The 23907-nt window shown below is 44.4% G+C and overlaps 1 protein-coding gene across 4 annotated transcripts in view; it reads right to left on the reverse strand.

Moving 5' to 3' along the window:
- Positions 1–23907, reverse strand: part of LOC143292789 (TOM1-like protein 2) — a 45979-nt gene that overhangs the window by 7101 nt on the left and 14971 nt on the right. For 3 of the 4 annotated variants that reach the window (XM_076603370.1, XM_076603368.1, XM_076603367.1), the window contains 6 exons: positions 20131–20212; positions 19116–19245; positions 18468–18561; positions 18125–18193; positions 15695–15733; positions 7680–7719 (listed from right to left, as the gene is read on the reverse strand). In XM_076603370.1, coding sequence (XP_076459485.1) covers positions 7680–7719; positions 15695–15733; positions 18125–18193; positions 18468–18561; positions 19116–19245; positions 20131–20212 — 454 coding nt within the window. The remainder of the gene's footprint in view (positions 1–7679; positions 7720–15694; positions 15734–18124; positions 18194–18467; positions 18562–19115; positions 19246–20130; positions 20213–23907) is intronic. The other variant, XM_076603369.1, reaches the window with a different exon arrangement.

The following is a 23907-nucleotide window of genomic DNA, read 5'->3' on the forward strand; positions in this document are numbered from 1 at the left end:
AAAACTATTTCATTTCAAACACATTTGTATCTGTCCATGCTGACAGTCTGGAGTAATTTTTTTGTGCCTGCCTGCCTGGATTTGCTTGTACCTGTTGGAGTGTCTGCTGTGGATGCACACTGATTTCCTCAACAAATATCTGAATTCAGATTTTCATCTAAATAAAAAAATAAAAAATAACAAAAATAACAAAAAAGAGGGAAAAAAAGTCAATGCAGACTGTGTTGCGTGGGTCTTTTTTCAGTCCACAATCACCAGTAAAGTTTGCAATAACAGACTGAAAGGAGGAGTTTGTATTATACTCCATGTTTGGTGTTAAATATACTTACCATGTCAAACTGATGCAAACTAGGCCTATTGGTTTGCTCTGCTTGGCCAAATTTCGCGCGGCTAACAGTGAAAAGATGGGCCCACCGCTCTCAGCCAATCAAACGCCTCTAAAAACTATAAGCGCTTAATCATTCCGTGGCCATGAACAAAAATGCCCCATGAGAACCACGGCGGAGACGCGGGGATGGACGGGCGGGCATTCGAGTTTGACATGGTAAGTATATTTAACACCAAACATGGAGTATAATACAAACTCCTCCTTTTGGTGTCATATACTGTACCATGTCAAACTGATGCAGAATTTAAAGCAAATGGAGGTGGGCAACGCCTACTGGTTCATATGGGGAGCCCTTGTAACTGAGACGGCAGTGTTAGCCGCGACAAAGGAAATCCCCTTGGAACCGTCAGCCCTGGTCATACGGAAATTCCTGAGGTAGAAGTTGATGAAGGGATTCTCAGACGGCCAGAAGGCTGCCTCCAAGACATGCTGCGTTGGCACTGAGTGCTGGAAAGCAGCCGAAGTAGCTATGGCCCGCACTTCGTGTGCCCTGGGATGAAGACAGCTGATATCCCTGTGTGCATGAGAGTAGGCTCTACGAATGACTTGGGAAACCTGGCGGGAAATGGTGCCTGCAGCGATGTCTTTCTTGTACTTCTCATTGAGGGAGATGAGCAGACACCTCTGAGAAGAACGCCTATGGCGAGACCTATCCCAATAATATTTGAGACACCGAACGGGACAGGTGCCTATCCTCATCATCTTGGGCAAGAATATCAGACAAAGGTCTGACCCTCGGAGAGGGGGAAGGAACCTCAGGGTCTTGGTTCTTAGCCAGAAACTCTGGAAGGAAACGAATAGTGATGGAACCATTTCTGTGGAAGGCCAGATCTTGTGGCATTCCACTAAGCCCGTGCAGCTCACTTCTACGACTGCCTGTGGCCAGCCACAGAAGGAAAGTGGTCTTGAGGGTGAGGATGTCAACAGGAATAGTCCCCAATGGTAGGAAGGGCTGTTTTCGAATGAAATCCAGCACCAGGAACAAGTCCCAGAGGGGCACTCTTCTGGGGTCTCTAGCTTCCTTCAGAGGGGCACCCCTAGCCACCTCTCTGAGCAGGCAATCCACTTCAAAGGCGGAACCACCTAGCTGTTTGCATTGTGGTACAGAAGGCAGACCTGTACCCTCGCACAGAACTAGCAGACAGGATGAACCGAGGAGCAGAGAGCCAGAAAGTTGGCCAGCTGCATGCTCGTAAGGTTCGTAGGGGTAATGCCCTGAGCTGTACACCACCGCTACCATATCTTCCAGCGAAAGTCATACAAAGTCTCCATTCCCTGCCTCCTTGCTCTGGTGACTATGGAGAGGAGGTCAGAGGAGGCAGACCCCTGGGTCAGCACAGCCAACACAGAGGCCGACCGAGGGGTCGAGGACTTCAATGGTGATGCTGACAGTTCCGACCGCACAGCAGCCATGCGTGCTGGTGGAGCAGTTGAGGATTGGAATGCGGAGTGCCCGAGTGAGGCTGCCTCAGCAGATGAGATTTCAAGTTCCAGGGGTGGGAACATGTGTCAGGGACTGAAGGTCCGGAAACCAGGTCTGGGCTGGCCATTTCGGCGCAATGAGGATCGGCTGCGGGTGTTCCAATCTGTCTTTCCGTATCACCTTGGACAGAATTGGAAAGGGAGGAAACGCGGAGGCAATCAGACTGCTCCAATCTAGAGAGAGAGCATCCACTGCCCACGCTTCTGGGTCGGCAACCGAAGACACGGAAGTGGGAAGTCTCTTGTTAAACAAGGTCCACCATCGGCCGAAACCACTGTTCCCACACCCCCTGAAGGCTGTCCTTGTCCAGGGTGCACTCTGTGCGCATGACACTCTTGGGCCTGCTAAGAGCATCTGCCAAGAAGTTGGTTTTTCCTGCTCAGTGTCTCGCTGAAAGTGCAATGCCCTTGCTGTGGCACCAAACGGAGGAGAGCCTCAGTCCGCATTGAGAGGTCTGCCGAGTGCGCTCCCCCCATTTGTTCACATAACATGCGACCGTCGTCTTGTCCGTGAACAAGCGGATGGTCTTGCCAGTGGCCTCCCCCATGAAGTGCAGGAGAGTCCTGCGAACTGCCTCCAGTTCCAGAACATTGATGTGGCATAGGCGCTCCTCCGGGGACCAAGTCCCTGCTGCATAGAGTGAGTCCATGTGGGCTCCCCAGCCCAGGGAGGAGGCGTCTGTGAAGAGTGCCACCTGAAGAGTAGGTGGGGCTAAGGGCACCCCCTGTGTCCAAAGGGGGTGATTAACCACTCTGATGTCACCTCGAGGAACCACTCGCCCAGCCATATCTGGGTATCCCATGGCTGAGTGCTCTGGGACCGGCGTAACCTCAGTACCCTCTGGAGAGGGCGCTTGAGAGCCCTGTCCAGGGGAATGAGAGGTGCCGTGGACTCCATCATGCCTAAGAGGGAAGAAAGTGTCTGCGCTGTATCTTGGGAGGAGTGGCGCTAGTGGCTGAGGAGGCCTGCCAGACGGTACCAGTGATCTGGCGCCAGAGAGACTATCATAGACCGCATGTCGAATCTCATCCCTAAGAAGTCGAAGGACTGACATGGGGACAGATCGCATATCTGCTGGTCCATGAGGAAGCCCAGTTGGGAGCAAAGGTCTAGAAGTCTGGCCGTATGACTCAGGCACCGGGCCTGCGACTGGGCCAGGATAAGCAAGTCGTCCAGGTACACACAGAGACAAATGGATTCTGAGCGGACGATGGACACCAATTCCCGCACCACCTTGGTAGACAGGAAAGGGGCAAGGGACAGACCAAATGGGAGGGCCGGGAACTGGATCCCCTTGTCCCTCCACACGAACCTCAGGTACCGACGGGATGCCGAATGGATGAGTATATGAAAATAAGCATCTTCCAGATCGATAGAGGTAGGCCAATCACCTTGTTGGATGGTCTCCCGAATCTGTGCCTGTGTGTCCATCTTGAGTTTGATTTTGGGGAGGAATTTGTTGAGGGGGGACAAGTCCAAAACTGGTCTCCACCCTCCCGAGACCTTTGGAATCACCAACAACCAGCCGTAAAAACCGGGGCCCGGTCCGAGAGTTGAGATATAGCCCCATGAGGAGTGGGTGCGATATCTCTTTTTCTAGGACGTTCTCCTGCTCCGTCGAGCTGGGCACCTAAGGAGGAAGAGTGGATCTTTAGAGGGGGGAGATCCTCCACCCAAGACAGCATGTACCCCGACTCTAGCACCGACATAATCCCGTCGTTGAGTCCCAGAGCACACCACTGATGTGCATGCCGGGACAAGTTTCCTACTTGGAGGGGCTGAACGACTGGCGGTGCTGAATCGGGGCCCAGTCATTGGGGGTGCTGCCTTCTGGCCTTGGGCATGGCCGGTCGGCTTAGACAGACCTAAGGTGGTTTATTCCTCTGCCACTGATTCGGCACACGCTGCCTTGACAGGCGGCGTGGTATATGGAGGGGCCCTGGTGGCCAGTCTCTTCAATGGCATAGAACCCTGGAGCCCATGAGAGGTGTGGGCCAAATATGAGGCCACCTCCCTGTTTGTCTCTGCCCTGTGGCTGACAAAATGGAGCGGGAACTGGCCGAAGAGGGAGTGCTGCTGTGCTGGGATGGACCGCAGGGCAGCCCTCTCCTCCACAGGAATGTTAGAGAGGCTGAAAATGGCATCACGCCGCGCTAGCACAGTATTGAAGTGAAGGCTGGTAGCTGTGTCTGCAGCTGCCGTGAGACCAGATGCTACCCTATTGCCAAAAGCGTGTAACCTCTGGTCGGTGAAGAGGCCCGGCGGGACAGAGGAAGGAGACCCCTTGTCCTGATTAACTGGACACTGTTCGCACAGCTCATTGGCCCTGTGAAGGAACGTGTCGAAGGTGTACGCCGTGGAAACCTCGAGGGGACAGCGGCGGGCCAATTTGTCCCACTCTGCTAACGTTTTAAAGGATAGGTTAGCTGAAGTGGGGAAGGTGGTGCGCTGTGAGACCAACATCCTGTCCTGTGCGGAGGGCTCTGCTCCGCTGTAGGCAGGGTGGTCCTGTGTGTACCAGGACCACAACCCTCCCTTGTAGGAATCTGTAAGAAACTTTCCCGGGGAAAAGGCGCCCGGGGCAGAGAGGGACTCCCTGCCTGGAGGAGGGATGGAAGCAGCACCCCTGACAGTGCGGGCTGACTTAATAAGCCATACCTGCACCATTTCTGGCACTCTGAGTTGCCTTGTGGTTCTGGAGTTAGAGTCACATGGCGTAAGGAGGGTCAAAGGTAACAAAGTAGCCTGAGGGACTGATTCGGCATACGTGGCCCTATTGGGGAGGGTCAGTACGAGCTCGGCAAAGTCCGGGTTTGGTTCAGGCTGGTCCCTAGGGAGGCACGGGCTCAATCTGTCCCCCCTGGGATATGGGCGAAGAGTGCTCATCTGCTTGTTCGTCCTCATCCGAAGACAGGGGCTCCCACTCTTGTTCGCAGTCCATCCCCTGCTGGGTGCCATCCCAAGTGGATGTACCCACTGGGGCGTCCTGTGAGCTGTGGTCAGCCCAGCGGGATGAGCTGGGACGATCCCGAGCCGGGACCATGGCCGCCACTGTTATGTCCTTGACACCTGAAGCGGGTGGGGAGCGTGTGGACCGTAGGTCCAACCATGCTTGGGATGGTGGGTGCCACACCTTTTCAGAGAGGGCGTCCCTGGATGCAAGAGTGACCCACGAGTGCTGTGTGGGGACAAACACCCACTCATCTCACTGTAGGACCGAGGGCTGGGCAGGTGGGGACTGCCGGCTCCGCCGGGCCGAGTAGGGCCCCTGAGCAGCCGTCGGTCCTGACAAGGAGGCCGTTGTGACCGTGGTGGTCACCTGTGGGTTGACAGAGGCCCGATTTGTGGACAGAGTGGCAATATTGGTCGAGGAACTCGACCTGACCGACAAGAAGTCGATCCCACTGGTCGGGGCTGTGTGTGTCACCCTGTGAGATGTGCTGGGTTGGGTCCGGTGGGGAGCGGACAAGGGGCTGGCCCTTGGTGCTCCCGGCAACCCAGTGTGCATCCTAGATGCGCCCCAGTACGGGTAGAATGGGGGTAACTACCCGTGGGCACCAGCCATACTGTGACCCAAACCCCAAGGGTCACTGGTGCATTGACCTCCATGAAGGGAACAACCTGGCCAAGTCGGAGGGAGGTCAGGTCCGACTTGGGTGTCAGTCCCGCCCGAAGACGAGCGGGCTGACTGCCCGGAACCGCCTGACACGCACGGGCCTCCCCCAGCAGGGGAGACCGGCCGGATAGCGGGAAGACCTGCAGAGCAGGTTGCCACGCGCCCCGAATCCCCTCCCGTGGGGAGACTGGGGTGGCTTGGCCCGGGGTGGGCAAAGTAGAGATCCCCCCCCGGAACCAAATTTTTCTCCCCCCCCAAAAGGAGGTGGGGGAGGGGGGTCGACAGAGAAGGGAGGAGGGGGAACAACAATGGGGCACGTGAGGGCCGTCTCCGAGTGGGGACCCGGGTAATGGCCGGGCGCGGCCTCCCCTCGGGAGTCCGCGCCTAGCTGCGAGTCCCCACAGCACGGAGACGACTTGCCATTCCCCCTTCTCCCCGCCTCGCGCTGGGACACCTCGGGAGGCGACGCTCGTACCTCTTTCCCCCCGGTCCCCTTCATGACCGTTTTACTGGTACGAACGTCGCCTCCGCGATCAGCGTCTAACGACGCATCGCCGCGGTCCGTATCGGGAGGAATCATGAGCTCCGGGCCTGGGAGAGTCTCTTACCGAGTCTCAATCCCAGCATCATGATTCCCTGCCTTCGTGGTATGGCACACGAGGCATGGAACCCGCGCTTAGGCACCCAGCGAAAATCCGACCCCCAACAGAGAAAGGAAAGACAGGATCGACTTAGAGGCAGAAAAAATCGAACGAATCGAGGGTGCCGAGTCGAATCGAGTACACAGAATGTAAGAATACAATAAACACAAGCCGCATGCAACAAAATAAGGCCAAAAGGATACGCTGAACAGCCGAAAAAAGCGTAAGACGAGACAGAGCGTAAACCTGACAAGATGGCGTGGAGAGCCTTGGCCAAAGGAATGATTAAGCGCTTATAGTTTTTAGAGGCGTTTGATTGGCTGAGAGCGGTGGGCCCATCTTTTCACTGTTAGCCGCGCGAAATTTGGCCAAGCAGAGCAAACCAATAGGCCTAGTTTGCATCAGTTTGACATGGTACAGTATATGACACCAAATGTTGTTTGTTGGCACTACATTGATCCCCTCAACCACAGTAAAGCCATGCCCTCTCTGCTTCCACCCCCCTCTTCTTCCCCGTCTCTGACCTGGTACTCTTTGTCCAGTTACCCTCAGTCCCCTCACCCTATTTCTACCTCTACACCTCCCCTGCACTGGCTCTGTGCCAAGAATGTCACTCACTGTGTACTGCTGCTGTTTTGGTTGTGTCACTGTCAGTCATGTAGGCATAGTCTGCTCTGTACTGCCAACGTCTTTCACTGTTGCCAATCTCTTTATTGCTCTCTTTATTTCTATCCAATCATCTGATGAAAGTTCATCACTGTCTTCTTCTAGCTGATGCTTCAATTCCTTCTGAGCATCAGCTAAAGAAAGCAATTTGGTCGTTTTGGTTGCACCTTGATTGAAGAGCATTAGCTGGGTGTTGCCAGTTTACTGAGAGTGCAACGAGTGAGTCAAAACACAGCCAGTGACCCAACCAAATCATTCAAATAAAGACTACTTCATGTCGTCGACAGGGTTTCTAGCTATCAAAAGAATCTAAAAAATGTTTCCAAAGTTAAAGTTACTACTGTTTTTGTTCATGAATTCAATACAAACCAAGGAAAAATGTGAATATTTCCATGATGAGTTATCTCATCAATGTGGCAGGGAAGCGAACACGGCTGCACTCATGAGTTACCTCATCATACAGGCAGCCTAGGGGTTAATGGCAGGCCTCTTTTTGTGGACTGGCATTGTGAGTGATGAGGATTATCAAAAAATCCCTACATAAAGAGGTAAAAACCAAAAAATCCTGCTGACCACCATGAGCTTCCAATTAACCTACACCATGAACACAAGGTGTCATACATCTTCATCACTGACACAGTGACAGAACAAGACAACAGGACAGGCCACTGTCTGCATGCCAGATGTATTTCCTTGCCACATACAGTGGTCAATGCAAAGGACTTAAAGAAAATCTCATATATGTCTTCAAACGAGAATATGGCTGTGTAAAAAAAATGGGTGTTACTACTGGAGAGAAAATAATGAAAAAAACAACAACAAACCAAATGAAAACAAAAAAGAACAATAACAACAAAAATGAATAAAAACAGATCTTTCACATACCTGAACTTGTAAGACCCTCTGGTCTGGCTCCGGAGTTCACCTGCAATTGGAAATAATACAATATTAAGACAAGTATACAAAATACCAGTGAAAATAACTTCACCAGACTCATACGCCACACAAGTATTACCTTAACAAGGTTCCCTACCCCATACCACGCACAAAAGACACTGAGAAAAGCTGGCTGGAGTCACACACACTGCATGCCGGGAAGTTGGGTTTATTCATTAAAAAAAATTTCTTCAACAAAAAATGTCATTAGAACAAACAGTAGTCTCAATATATATATTAAAAAAAAAAAGAAAAAAAAGAAAAAAAAAGCAAACATCTCAGCATCAGAGTCTTTGAATGGAAAATGAATAATTGTAAACATGGTTTCTTCTCAAAGTTTAAGTGCTTTGTGCACAACAAGGAATTTTTTCAACTTCAAGCAAAACTGATGACATTATGAGGCTCAATTAAAAGGAACAGCTGTGATATTAACACACTGTTTTTTCTTCAATGAAAACACTATTGTAGCCGTGTACCGAGTGGTTACTGAAGGGTACGGCACAAAAGACTTAACTAAATATGATTAATTGAAGGATAGACAAGATCCCACGCACAGGCCAGGGACATATAGAGGCCAGTCACAAATGGGGTTTTCTATTGGTTTATTTACAATATTCTAAAAGAAGAAGACTAAGAAGAAGAAATAATGAGAAGACAACTAGGAGAAGACAATGAGAAGATAAAAAGAGAAGAAGACTAGAAGAGAACTAGTCTAAGAGAAGAAGACAGTGCCTGAAATGACACAAACAAATGTCATAAGTACAACAGGTCAACACAAGTGAATAATAAAGCGCATGTACACATTTTACATGGAAAGACTATCACTCGGGTTTGGGATACGCAACATAATGCATATGTATGAAGACCAAACGCTGACACCAAATGACATTTCTAATACATTTAAATAGCTCAGTTAAAGTGATTGAAACAATTAATCCAACACTATCTTGAAATCACAACAGCAGAATACTACACACATCTTAGAGTACTGAGCACACTGTAGCAGTACAACTGATATTAGTGTGAAAGATAATACCTGAATAACAAACAAGATAGAGAATCAGTGGCTTAGATATAATACTGGCAAAACTGATAGACCAGATAGTAAGTGAAGAACCACCATGGCTAAACCGTTAAGTGGTGAATGAACTTTACGCACTCACTAGAATATTCTGGAACAAACTGTGTCGAGAGACGTCACTGACTGTGACGTTAAGAATCAAATGGAACACTGCTCCATGCAGATGACGACATGGCAATTATTTAGATCAGTCATAGCCGATCTGTGACTAACTTGTCAAAGCAATAACTGAACAAAGAATTAACTGAACAAAGCAATAACTGAACATACTCATATGAACACAAGTACTGTGTCGAATAATACAATTTACAAATCAACACATTCTACACACTAGTACTTACAGCGATACGTAGCGAGGTGTCAGCTGTTGTGGGGACACACACGACACACTGCCCGCGACACAGCAAGAGACAGAGAGCAGGCTCTGGTCAGATGACTGACCAGGTATGAAATGACCACTCATCATTCACTGTGCCAATTTATGCAAGTTTAGCGGACCGCAAAGTGCGTCACGTGTGCTTGCAAGCAGATCGTCACTAATCACGGAGAATCCGATGACAATTGTGTTTGTTTAAAGGTGTTCAGTGATAGATTTCTAAATGATTCCTGAACCGATTTACGTCGGATAAGTTGCAAACGAAAAAGCTCAACGCCTACTTTATAATGAGTGTAAAATGAAGTGTTGATTATTTAAGATGAATTTATAATCTTAATTTAAGTCACCTGAACAGGGTCAGTTTTAACGAGCTCGTCGCTGAAAATTACAAACTGCGTTAAATCAGTTTCACGTAGGCTAACATAAATGGAACAGACTTAAAGATGGAACTGCGACGATTCTGCCAGTATATAATACTAACAGTTTACTGATCTGACAAAAGAGTTATTAATTAAATACTGTGGAACAGAAACACAAGTTTGCTCTCAGCCAATGACGTACTGCGATGCGACATTGGGCGAGCTGTTAGCAGGTGGTCTGGCCAGGACAAAATGATGTAAGCAGAGTGACGTCACATATTCTGTGCAAGGGTTAGGAGGAAAAACGTCGTCTGCTCTGGCTTGTGCGTGAATAGTGTTGGAGCAAGCATAGCACGCTTGGTCACACCTCCCCCCATCTTTTGAAATCCATCGTCCGCGATGGTTAATTAAAAGTAATTCTTGTGAGGAGACTTAGCTGAGCATCAAACAAGAATTATTGGGCAGGTAAGGGAGATAATTTAGCTGATAACTAATAGCTATGCGAATGTGAAATGACTGCAACATTCTTAGGAACAATACTCTACTTCTATATTCAAAGTGGCTTTTGCCAGGTTAAGTTAAGAGTTTGGACTTAGTCAAATGCATCCTAACTTAACTTTGAAGAGTTTGATATAGAGAAGGGGTCCCAATTTGGTAAATACACTATGAAGATGGAAAGCATTCATTTGTGTGCCTATCAATCTATCTATCATATCACTGTCAGATGCGCATGTAAACAAGCATACATGTAGAATAGCATAAATAAAAAAATGAATTATTATAGCATGTTCATAGACATACCTTTTGCATTGCTAAGACCTTGTGACAAGCTAGATCACAGGTTAAATTAAGCAAGAAGAGAAATAAAATAACATGAAACATGAATTTGTGCAGAAATATCTGAAAATGAAAATGAAATTACAGCATGAATTATTGTAGCATGTTCATAGACATAAAAACATAAAGCATTGTTTCAGCTCTGGCTGTAAAATGGTTCTTCACCAGTCTCTTCACACAGTCAGTGGTGCCCTGGTTGCCAGTCGTGTGGATCGCCTTGGTGCAGGATCTGGTGGTAGTGGAGGCGGCTCTGGTGCAGCTTGCCGGGTTGGTGTCCTGGGTCTTGGCATGGGCCTGGTCAGCCACATACCACTGTCACTATCGGTATCAGTGTCAGAGTGTGACACCTTGCTGTCCTGGTGGTGCAGTGGGACCGGGTGAGTCGGCGTGACAGCAGGTTGTTGTTGTTGGTCGTGCCTCTGCTGCATGGGGCTGACTACAGGTGGGGACACCTGTAGGACCACAGCGTCAGGTGTGGTGCTGTGGCGCCTCCGTCTGCGTCGGCGTCTCCTGCATCGCTGATTTGGAGCTGGAGTAGCTGGTGTCAGTCCATGTTGCCCAGTGTGTGTGTCAGTGACACACTGTTTGTAGGCTGGAGCTGCAGGCTTGTGGTCTGCATTCAGTTGCCTGGCCTTGTAGCGTCGCTTGTGGCGACACTGGTGCTCGGTGTGACCGGGCCTCTCACACCAGACACAGCGTGGAGGGTCTGGGGCGCGGTCAGCAGCATAGCGATGAGGATGGAGGGCTGGCCCTGGAGGATGTAGGCGTTGTGTTGGCATGGAAGACTGCAGCTGACATCGCAGGCTGGTGTTCTCAGCTGCGAGTGTGGCCAGCTGGGACTGTAGGCGGACAACAGTGGTGCTGTCTACGCCAGGACAGGTGTTGTAGGTGTGGCTGTCCTCCCGCAGCCATCGCAGGGCCTCCTTCTTTGCTGCCTCGAAGGTGGTGTCAGGGTGGTCACGGATGAAGCGCCTGACATCACGCTTCAGTGTGGCTGGCTGAAGGCCTCTGGCGAAGGCGTCGCGGAGGATGGCTGGTGGCACCTGCATCACCCCATCTTCGGCCTTGTTGACCTTGGTCCATAGGTGCCGAAGATGGGATGCGTAGTCGATCACCGTCTCCTTGGACTGCTGCTGTCTGTTGAAGAACGCAGTGGCAAGGTCGGTGGCATCTCGCTGCTCTCCCCAGTTCTCCTCAATGATGTGAAGGATCTTGGCTGGGGTGTCCACTTCTGTCGCTGGCAGCCTGACGATCTGCTGGCGACATCGGCCTGCAAGGGCTGATATCAGCCAGAGAGAGGCTGTCGCGTCATCCAGGGGCTGTAGCTGGAGAATCAGTCTGGCCTCACTGATGAAGTCGTCGACCTCACTGCTGCCTTCCTCACCGGATAGCGTCGGGAGTTTGGGCAGGAAGTCAGTTGAAGCCATCTTGATGTGGGCGACGTTTCTTCTTGTGGACTTGATGTACCTGCTGCACTGTCTTCTCTCTTCTCCTATGTCTAACTATCCCTATGTGACTGTTAATGCAACCTCTTGTCCCTGTACGATCCTAGCTCACAGTGCCAAGTATGTGATAGAGATTAGCTTGGCTAGGAGCTGTGATTTATTATTAGAGATATTTAGAGACTTTGCACATCCTACACTCACAGCGCCAAGTTGTAATAAGGTACACTTGGTGGTAAAGGGCTGTGGTTTAGGGATGGATTGAATTTGGTTAAAATTGAAACCTTAAAGGGAATAATTGGACTATTTTATAATGGATCTTTATCCTGTCAGCGACGCCACTTTTGTAGCCGTGTACCGAGTGGTTACTGAAGGGTACGGCACAAAAGACTTAACTAAATATGATTAATTGAAGGATAGACAAGATCCCACGCACAGGCCAGGGACATATAGAGGCCAGTCACAAATGGGGTTTTCTATTGGTTTATTTACAATATTCTAAAAGAAGAAGACTAAGAAGAAGAAATAATGAGAAGACAACTAGGAGAAGACAATGAGAAGATAAAAAGAGAAGAAGACTAGAAGAGAACTAGTCTAAGAGAAGAAGACAGTGCCTGAAATGACACAAACAAATGTCATAAGTACAACAGGTCAACACAAGTGAATAATAAAGCGCATGTACACATTTTACATGGAAAGACTATCACTCGGGTTTGGGATACGCAACATAATGCATATGTATGAAGACCAAACGCTGACACCAAATGACATTTCTAATACATTTAAATAGCTCAGTTAAAGTGATTGAAACAATTAATCCAACACTATCTTGAAATCACAACAGCAGAAATACTACACACATCTTAGAGTACTGAGCACACTGTAGCAGTACAACTGATATTAGTGTGAAAGATAATACCTGAATAACAAACAAGATAGAGAATCAGTGGCTTAGATATAATACTGGCAAAACTGATAGACCAGATAGTAAGTGAAGAACCACCATGGCTAAACCGTTAAGTGGTGAATGAACTTTACGCACTCACTAGAATATTCTGGAACAAACTGTGTCGAGAGACGTCACTGACTGTGACGTTAAGAATCAAATGGAACACTGCTCCATGCAGATGACGACATGGCAATTATTTAGATCAGTCATAGCCGATCTGTGACTAACTTGTCAAAGCAATAACTGAACAAAGAATTAACTGAACAAAGCAATAACTGAACATACTCATATGAACACAAGTACTGTGTCGAATAATACAATTTACAAATCAACACATTCTACACACTAGTACTTACAGCGATACGTAGCGAGGTGTCAGCTGTTGTGGGGACACACACGACACACTGCCCGCGACACAGCAAGAGACAGAGAGCAGGCTCTGGTCAGATGACTGACCAGGTATGAAATGACCACTCATCATTCACTGTGCCAATTTATGCAAGTTTAGCGGACCGCAAAGTGCGTCACGTGTGCTTGCAAGCAGATCGTCACTAATCACGGAGAATCCGATGACAATTGTGTTTGTTTAAAGGTGTTCAGTGATAGATTTCTAAATGATTCCTGAACCGATTTACGTCGGATAAGTTGCAAACGAAAAAGCTCAACGCCTACTTTATAATGAGTGTAAAATGAAGTGTTGATTATTTAAGATGAATTTATAATCTTAATTTAAGTCACCTGAACAGGGTCAGTTTTAACGAGCTCGTCGCTGAAAATTACAAACTGCGTTAAATCAGTTTCACGTAGGCTAACATAAATGGAACAGACTTAAAGATGGAACTGCGACGATTCTGCCAGTATATAATACTAACAGTTTACTGATCTGACAAAAGAGTTATTAATTAAATACTGTGGAACAGAAACACAAGTTTGCTCTCAGCCAATGACGTACTGCGATGCGACATTGGGCGAGCTGTTAGCAGGTGGTCTGGCCAGGACAAAATGATGTAAGCAGAGTGACGTCACATATTCTGTGCAAGGGTTAGGAGGAAAAACGTCGTCTGCTCTGGCTTGTGCGTGAATAGTGTTGGAGCAAGCATAGCACGCTTGGTCACACTATAAATGTGTGTTACTTTTCTGCAACACTTTGTGCAGCTGACCATTCAATCATACTTCAAAACAGCCCTGTATCTGTCACAAGCGACTGCTGGTTATTATATTACCTGTGTAAACCCCGTTGTTGAACATTGTACTCACAGTCTTAAATCTTTTTGTTGCAGAAGTGTCTATCCACATTCAGAACCAAATAGAATTAGAAGACAAAAACTGCATGAAATTTTTTTTTTTTTTTAAATAATAAAAAATAAAAAAAATCTTCTGCCACTCTCGATGTCTGAGGTAAAGAGAAAGAGACAGAGATAATTTTACTTAAAAAACAATATCAGATTCGAAACGTAACAAAATAACACAAAAACAAAAATACATTAACAAATAATAAAGAGTGGTAACTCTCTCCATTCACAAGGTACACAACTTCAAGTCAGTGCTGCTTACGCTACCAATTCAGCTAGCACACAGTTAAATAAAAGGTATATTGGAACAAACCCAGATACTTCCTCAAAAAAGGAAGCACCAGGCCTGTCCAAATACCAATCATATGACATGTGCACACAGCAGCAAAGACATGTGCAAACACAAATAAGCTTTTTATTCAAGACTGGCATAGCCTCTTTAATCCTGATCAAGCCACATAAAAATAAAAATGTTATGTCACAAATGCTGTCAAAAACTGCATAACCTATTATTCCCAAATGACACTGATACACTGTTCTCTATTTAGTCAAAGAATTACTTTTTAAGACAACTAAAATTTGCATGACTTCTGTTAAAAAGATGAAGGCAAGTTATTCCAGTAAGATCCCCTGTACATAAATCTAACTTGAACAATCAATTGTGAGGAGAGGTACTGTCGCCCTGTAAAAATGCCTGATATAAAACTGGAAAAATTATCTACATTGCCAAGCAGATCAGCACCAGTAAACTCTATGCATCATCACAGCTGCATCATATTTCAGTTGTACATTCCATGAAACCATTCCAATAGATTTATGATCAACAAGTGGACTGAAAGACAGAGAAAGACAATGTAATAAGCTGACACAATTGCAAACTATATGCTGATACAATTGTAAGCTATATGCTGATACAACTGTTAGCTCAGCTGTTTGAACAAATGTCTGCATTTAAAAGAGAGAAAAAACCCCACATTCCTTCTTTTTCACAATGTGTCAGATGGGATAACTAAATAATAATACATACAATAAGTTCGGAGAAAGAATGAGTTCTATATTCCATACTGCTCAGATGATAACATATCACAATTGATGGTAAAAGAATGACATTTCCACTATATCAAGCATTTTCATCCCAGAAAAGACTGCAACAATCCATATTCTTCCCAAGCTTTAAACACCACCAAAACAAAAAAGAATGATTTTTTTTTTAATATAAAAAAAATGAAAAAAAAACCCAACCCAACAACCCACATTTCTCTTCATCATTGATCAAACTCCAATCACAAGATGGGTTAGTTCAACTGGGAAAAAAAATGACAAAGGAAAAAAAAACCCAATTAGTTGTTCCTGTGTGATGCTGTAAAACACAGAAGCAGTGCCCACACAACATGAAAAAAACATAACCCAGGGCAATGATTATCAGTCCATTACACCAGGTTGCAAGACCAAAGCTCATTCACTGTTAATAGCGGGAAAGAAATGGGAGATAGCCTGGATGTTTAGTTGACTCCAAAGCACTGACAATAAGCCCTTTCAAATCCAAAATTTATCCGCAAAGCATGTTTTCCTGTGTAGATAAATGGGCAATATAACCCCCTCAGCTGTGTTGCTGAAAAACAACTCACCTCATCTTCTGTATCATCTTTTAATGAGCTCAATGCAGCCTGTAACATTACCATTGTTTATGCAGGAGAAATAGTTTTGTTCACACTAAATTACATGTCTGGTTTTGATTTGTCCTTTTTTCTTTTTTCATTTTAATTTGATTTTCCATGATACCGAGTGCAGCCATAGAATTGCCTCACATGTTTGGTTATGTCTATGTATTTGTGTGCATGTGTGTGTGTGTGCATGAGTGTGTGTTCACATGAACATGTGAGTGTGTGTGTGCGTGTGCGCGCACGTGTGTGTGCATAACATTTAACAGTGTAGTGCAGGTGCACATCTCAGCAGAATCCTATCAGCAGACTGGAAGCTTGTTCCTTTTACAAGACAGGAGTCAGGGAAGATTAATTTGTTAAATCATCTCAAGTAATATGGTTGCAAACATTACTGGAAACTATATCTCAGTATAAGAAAGTGTTGTTTTTTTTAATGCAATTATCTGAACTAAAACAAAAAAAGATGTGAATGTTCACCAAAATTTCAAACAATGTAACCAAAGCAAAAAACAAAAAATAAATCAAAACAAACAAATCAAAACACTTGCAGTATACACATATAAAGCAAAACATGTATACATATACTTGTCTTATTCAGCAACATTGCAATAACAAGGTTAGACTACTTAAATTAACCCTTTCGCTGCCAGGAAAATAAGATTTAAGTGAAATCTATTTGCCAGGGTTTTTTCACAAAAAACGGGTATAAATTTTCAAAAAATTCTGTGCTCTTTGTTATTGGAGAAAGACCCATAAAAGTATATATTTTCTGAAAGGTAAATGAATAAAGAATACAAAACACATGCTGTTTTCCCATTTTATATATTTTTAGTGACATGCTGTTGTTTTGAAATCAATGTTTTGTTTTTTGTCACATTTTCAACTTGTTCATGACAAACATTAGTCAGGTAATTTGCACAAAAACATCATATTTTCTGGACAAATGGATATCTGCAAACACAAAATCGTACTAGAACAACCACAATATATATATATATTTTTAAAGAGATAGATACACAATACATTGTGACTTCTCCAAGTGATACGATGGATGTGAGGCCACGCCCCCTCAGTCTGCACCCCCTTCCTCCTCACCCCTCTCACACGGTCACTTGATTCAGTTCTCATCAGACCGCGTTGGCTGCGTGCCAAGAATATCGCTCTGCTGCTAATTCGGTCATCTGTCGTCTGCTAACATCTGTACAGCCGGCATCACTCACTGACAGTCGCATCTTGGCCACTCTCTTGATTACTCTCTTTATTTTCTATCAGATCGTCCTATAAATGTTCATCACTATCTTCTTCGAATTTACGCTTCAATTCCTTCTGAGCATCAGCTAAAGAAAGAAATCTTGGTTGATTTAGTTCGTCACGATCGCATGTCTTGAGCACGGCGTCAGTCCGACATTTTGTTGAGCGAGCGAGGAGAGAAGTCAGGCAAACACTTGGACAGTGACCCAACCAAAACGTTCAAATAAAGGACTGCTTCATGACGTAGATGGGGTTTCTAGCTATGAATAGAATCTAGAGAGATTCCCCAGGCTAAAGCTACCACTATTTTTGCCAAGGAAGTGAATGCAAACCAGGGAAAAGTCAGAATATTTCGATGACGAGTTATCTCGTCATGCAGGCAGCGAAGCATACATGCTTGCCATGACGAGTTATCTCGTCATGCAGGCAGCCTAGGGGTTAAGTACACAGTATGATGTGTATGTTGGTTGGGGTTTTTTTTTGTTGTTGAGAGGTGCGTTGTTCTGTTGTGTTGTGTTGTGTGTGTGTGTGTGTGTGTTTGCAGTGTTTTGTTATCACAGTTTAAAGTTAGTTTCACAATCTCTTCATGAAATCAATTCTGAGCTCAGGGCAGTCATGTATTTACCCAGCAATGAAAAATTAATTAAAACATACATAAAATTCATCAACATATCATACATTAAAAGCACGAAGCTTTAAAAAATAAATAAATAAAAATCAGAGTTATATTCATGCATCAATCATTTCAATTAAATCACAAATGGAATGAGGATATTTTTTGACAAAGAGAGGGAAAGCATCCAAAATGCGCTTTTGATAAGACAAATACCTGTTGAGACAGGCAAGGGAGATAAACGAATTACTGATAAACACTGCAAAGAGAACAGATGTGGAGGCAAAAGATGAAGTTATTTCATACGGTTTTTGTTTTTTTTGTTTGTTTGTTGTTGTTGTTTTTTGGGGTTTTTTTTTAGCAAGAGAGAGGTCCTCTACTAACAGCAGAGAAATGTAGAAAGAAAAAATGGTCCTATATCAAAAGCAGAGAAATGAAACAAGAATTACCCCACCCCCACCCCCCCCCCTTTTTTTTCTTTTTTTTTTTTTTTACACAGCAGAGATCCTAAAAGAAGAGGAAATACCTACCGCAGCATTTGGATCATGTGTTGCCAGCCACTGTTCCATTTCATCATAGTCAGTGTCCTTGTCCTGGAGCTACACACACACACCAGGAACATGTGGAGGAATATACAAAGATCAGCCAGGAAAGAGTTTCAAGTGAACAAATTGATACATCTTATAGAATGAAGTCAGAAAGGTTTGTAAGAACAATGATCAACAAAAGCAGTAAGGGTCTATGTTTTCACAGCAAACGCTCTGGCTTTTCTACATATTCAAACACAAACACACACACGCACACACATACATACACACACACAATCTCACACACAAACACAGTTAGTGCCCCCAGAACCCCTCAGTGACCCACATTCAGAACATCCTGGTCAGACTGTGCCTTCACATTGACTGCCTGCCCCAGCCCTCCTGTCATCTGGTCTTCTTTCTGGTTACTGTAGATAGGGCTGAAACACACAGCAACCACTATAATTGTCACAACATTTACACACATTCCTCATCTTTGTAAAGAGTCAATTTAATCTGAAAAATGGTTCAACTTGCTGGATCTCAAAACCAACCCGATAGTTCATGAACATATCAGACAACAAAGCTCATCATGTAAAGTTAATACTACGATCTAATTTTGTTATTGAGTAATCTTCATCATCATTCACCGTTTTTATTCAATCATTAAAATGTCAATGACCAAATAAAAAGACAAAAGCATCTGTCATCTCTTTTAGTAAAGGGAAAAAATCTCAAGATTAAAGATTTTACTGGCTACTGTAAGAACAAGCTTCATACAAGCAAATCTGATAAACAAATAAATGAAACCAGGTTTACCAACACTGAGTATACATATATCTACATCCACTCACACAAAGAAGCCTAAGTAAGAAATAAAGCATCCACTCAAACACACACACACAGACCACACCCTCATGTATATACACACACTTCAATACTCAAGGCACTGACATGTGCTAGAGCAAGACAATCCCAGAGATGCCTGCCTTACCCTGTGGCCTGCCTGTTCTGGTCAAAGGACTGGCGGGACTGGGCAAACATGTCAAAGTCCTCATCGCCTGCCGTTCCTGTCGACGATGTGGAACCAGCCACTGGTGCTGCTGCAGCACTGTTGCTCACGTCTGAAAAGAGAACACTTTTGTACTGGCCTGTTACAGTTTACATGCACACAAAGGTTACGAAAACTGAAAGCGCTCTGTGTTGCAGGTAAATCACTAAACTCTGATGGATATTCTGCTATTTGTATGGAAAATTACAGGTAAAATCTCAGTGTAATTCTTAATTCAAAATACACTTGTGTAATATGCTTTTAAAATGGTAACAACGGGACTCTGATAGTACAATGTCATCTGTCAAAACAATATAAGACACATAGCCTGCAGAAAAAAAGATGCATAATGCAGATAGAACACTGCATTGCATCTCTTGGGAAAAATTACAGAATACAACCCACTTTGTCAAATGTCCAAACTTGATCTTGCTAATTTGCTGATTTGTCATGATTACTTTTTTTCGTTTTTGATGTTGTGTTTTTTGTGTTTGTTCTTTTCTTCTTCTTCTTTTTTGTTGTTGCTAAAACAGGCTTTGTTTCTTCTTGTAAAAACTAATTATCTGAAAGCACTGTTTACTTCATAATTCAGATTATTTATCTGCCCTGAATTTGTAACCTCTTCTAAAGCACAAGGTCATTCTGTTCCTGGCCACATCCACATAGACTCGATTGACAGTCATCAGGAGAGAGAGAGAAAAAAAAAAGAGAAAAAAAAGAAAGGAAGCAAGCAAATAAAAGCTGACATAAACTCATGGAATTCTTCATTTTAACAGTCCCAGTGGTAACAAAATGGGACATGTCATTCACAAAAGGTACTGGATTACTGGAATAACAGATGTAAATTGATTTTTCTCAAAATACTAGGTATCATCTCAAGAGGGGGGTGTGGGGAGGGGTTGGGGGTTTGGGGGTCAGAAGCACTCACTCACACACAATGAAAACACAGTGTACTCACTGAGTCCTGCCATCTGGGAGGTAACAGTTGGCTCGTCAAGGTCAATAAGGTTTCCAACATTAGGGTTGCTCTGAGCCGGCAGCTGAAAGAAAGCGTACACACTCTCCTTACTCAAAAGCACTTTGATGTCTGCGCAGTTTATTTTGTAAACTGAGGTTTGTGTGTTTGCATAATTTATGTTTGTTAGTGGGTGGGTGTTTGGGTGTGCGTGTGTATGACTACAAGTGTGCACTTGTGATTGCACATGCTTTCAAGTGCGCATGTGTGTGTGCATTCAAGTATGCATGTGTGTGTGAGCTTCCATGTGTATACGAAATTGAGAATCTGTGTGCGTGTGTGTGTGTAAGTGTACAAGGGTATTGGGAACAAAGATGCTAGCATAGTGCAAGCAGTTGTGATTCTATGACTAATAGGAAGACAGTCTCAATGTGCAAGTGCAACCATTCATTTCTTTCATGGTCAGACTCACAGAAATGCATGCATGCCACATTGGTCAAAACTTTCACAAGCTCATAATAGAAAAGACGAGTTTTAAAACAATGGGAGTGAGCAGACACTAAAAATAATCTTCAAACACAAAATCTACCATAAAATGGTAAAGGGTATATTTATAGGAAGTATGAGAGCATCTAGCAACAAATGAATACATCTCCCACAACACACACACACACAAAAAACACCTGGGGAAGTGCTTGTTCATGGATTTTGTGTACATTCTGATAATTCCTGATATGCACTTGATTTCAAATAAAAGAAATGTCCACTGAATAGTCTTTGTGCATGAAAAATGTGACAAGCAGATTTTCAAGTGATATTCCAAGCAGACATTGTAAGTGTGAACCAAAAATAAAAGCAGTTCTGGACGGTAGCTGAAGTTAAGCAGAGTAACACCAAAAGTACTCTGTGGTGTCCTTTAAAGCAACCAGTAATCATTTATCACTGACGTCTTTTGAATAAAACTGAATAAAACATACACAAATTTATCACTGACATCTTTTGAATAGAACTGAATAAAATGCACACAAACTATGAAAACAAATCCCTAAAACCATCTGACAACTGATATTAAGAGTCATCGTACTGCACCGAAGAAAAAGTACTGGTCTGAATGATATCTAGGTACAGTGAAAGAATTTGGACCACCTGACCATTACAAAATTATTACCACAAAATTGACTGCTTTAAAAAGTTTCTTCAAATGCTAGTTACATGGGTTTTTTTCAGTTTTAATGGTTGTTAAGAGAAATGTAAGTTAAAAATTTCTTATTCAATAATGACCAAAGATACTAGGTTTATTTATCATTTCACTGCAAATGCATGACAATAGGCATGGAAAAGGAATTAGATGGAAGTTTGAAAGAACATCCATTTAAATTTTCCATATAAAAAGCTGGCAAGGATATAACAGCACACTCACTCAGACATCTGATAAAGCAAGCAAAAGGCTATGGCTTCACAACTAACGAAGTATAACATGTTATATTAATCATGAAAAAAGTATAACAATATTATATCATTCATTAAAAATTTCTTCTTCAACTCATAAAAGTCATTATAGATAATATATATATTAAACAGGCATGTCTATTCAATAGTTAATTAGATAAATAGTTTGTTAGAACTAGAAGAAAAAAAACATTTAAAACACACACGTACATGATATCAGATTTTCATAATGCACTTTTTTTCTTGAAGATTTCAAGCTCAATCTTGGATATTAAATAATAGGCACATCTTGCCAGTCTTTTTAATACTAATACTCTCCTTCACACAGCACTTTTTGTTTACTTTGTCACAAACCAACAGGTAAAGTGGTATTAACTGTGGCACTTTGTCCCCACTTTTTTAATGTTGTGACCAACAGCTGAGTGGATGATAACCTACACTTTGATCTTTTCTCTTTGGTAACGGTGGTCGGTTTTTCTTCTTTGTTTTTTTAACAAGAAAATAAAGGGCTGTAATATAAACACTGATCATCTGATGTGCCTTGTGATCAAGAACAATGCTATGATCAGTGTAAATGGTAATGGAGACTGAAAGTGTGGAGATAACCAAAACTGCACAAGAATCACTGAATTTGATGAAGAGGGTGTGTTTAAAGGAAAAAGGAAATTTTCTATCTAAAATTACGTTTAAATAACATACTTACCGTGACCCAACTAGTGCAGACTCCGGCAGGGGTCTGACATTCCTGTCCTGTGCAAACTACTATCCGCCTATGCGGAGCAGACGAAACTACGGCCGATAACCTCCCGGAAGTAGGTAACCTCCCCTTTGTCCCGCTGGTTATCGCCCTCTTTTGACGGCAATATGCCATCACCAGCGCAGCAAGCAGGGAGAACAGGAAGCGGGGAGGACGGGTGGATCGGGTGATCCGGACAAGGAGGGGTATGCACGCGTATGGGCAAGCGTGTCCCCTAGTGGTCCACCTTCCTCCCTACACCAGGGGAGGGCATCCCTACACGCCTCGGTCGCTATTGGATCCGAGACGGTCGAGGCAAGCCGCGTGGGGGGTCGCGTGATCCGATGTCACGGCCGCCACCACGGACGCATCGCACATAGGGCCCAGTCTAACGTGCGGATCCAAGACAAGCTGCCTTCTCTTTTTTTTTTTTTTTTTTTTTTTTTTTTTTTTTTTGTTGTTGTCCCCAAGGGATTGTGGCCATTCCATTGGTGCAACTTTGGGTATGGTAAAGAGATAGAGGAGATCGACTCGTACACTGCCGACTGGCAGGGCCGAGAAAACGCGGATCGCGTCGAGTGAGTTCGCGGATCGATAAAAATGACATGAAAGGTAACACTGACCTGAGTGTGTGACCACAAACCTCTAGAAGTCACCAGAGGAGGTGGCGGAGGTCTGGAGTCGACCGGAGGGAGCGGAGGAAGTGGAGAAGGCGGCGGGTTGGCGTTGTTTAGAGGGCCAGTAGTAGAGGGCCCAGAGTGTCAGCGAATCGATTGCGATCGCGCCTTAATTTTAGCACGATTCCCCAATCGAGCTATATAATTATGTGACCTGGTTGGAGACATAATTTGACCACAAACAAGAACGCCAGAGAATCGACAGACAGACAGAAAATACGAAAAAACTTAGCCGTATGAAGAGCACAGGTACAGGAGTCATGATGGCTGCCGGAAAAAGAGGGCGATAACCAGCGGGACAAAGGGGAGGTTACCTACTTCCGGGAGGTTATCGGCCGTAGTTTCGTCTGCTCCGCATAGGCGGATAGTAGTTTGCACAGGACAGGAATGTCAGACCCCTGCCGGAGTCTGCACTAGTTGGGTCACGGTTAAGTATGTGTAATTAAATGGTGGTTTCTTTTTTCCAAACCGATGAGCTTCATGTAAATGTTTTCTTCTTCTATTGAGTTTGTGGGCTGTAACTTCTCCACATTCAGTCTCACTCGTATGGACAACTGAACTTCAATCTTATGAATGTTTCCAGCCAGCTATGTAGGCAGCCATTCTCCATTTTCAGGGGTACTCATTTATTCAATACTTATTCAATACAAATATATATATATATTTCTGTTTTGGGGTTTTTGTTTCAACTAACCAAATCAAAATATGTCTGACCCTATTCATCCCTGGTATCATTACAATATTTGTGGGGTCAATTTAATTTTTACCTTTTAACAAACCCTTATTCTCCCCCTTCTCTTCCTTCAGATCTCAGAAGTTTCTCTCATTCACTCACTCAAACACACACACTCTCTCTCTCTCTCTCTCTCTTCCACAAACTTTGGGAAGCCTATCACCCAAACATGACCAAAGACTTTA

Source organism: Babylonia areolata, chromosome 18 (assembly GCF_041734735.1).
Source record: "Babylonia areolata isolate BAREFJ2019XMU chromosome 18, ASM4173473v1, whole genome shotgun sequence".
Classification (NCBI taxonomy): Eukaryota; Metazoa; Mollusca; class Gastropoda; order Neogastropoda; family Buccinidae; genus Babylonia; species Babylonia areolata.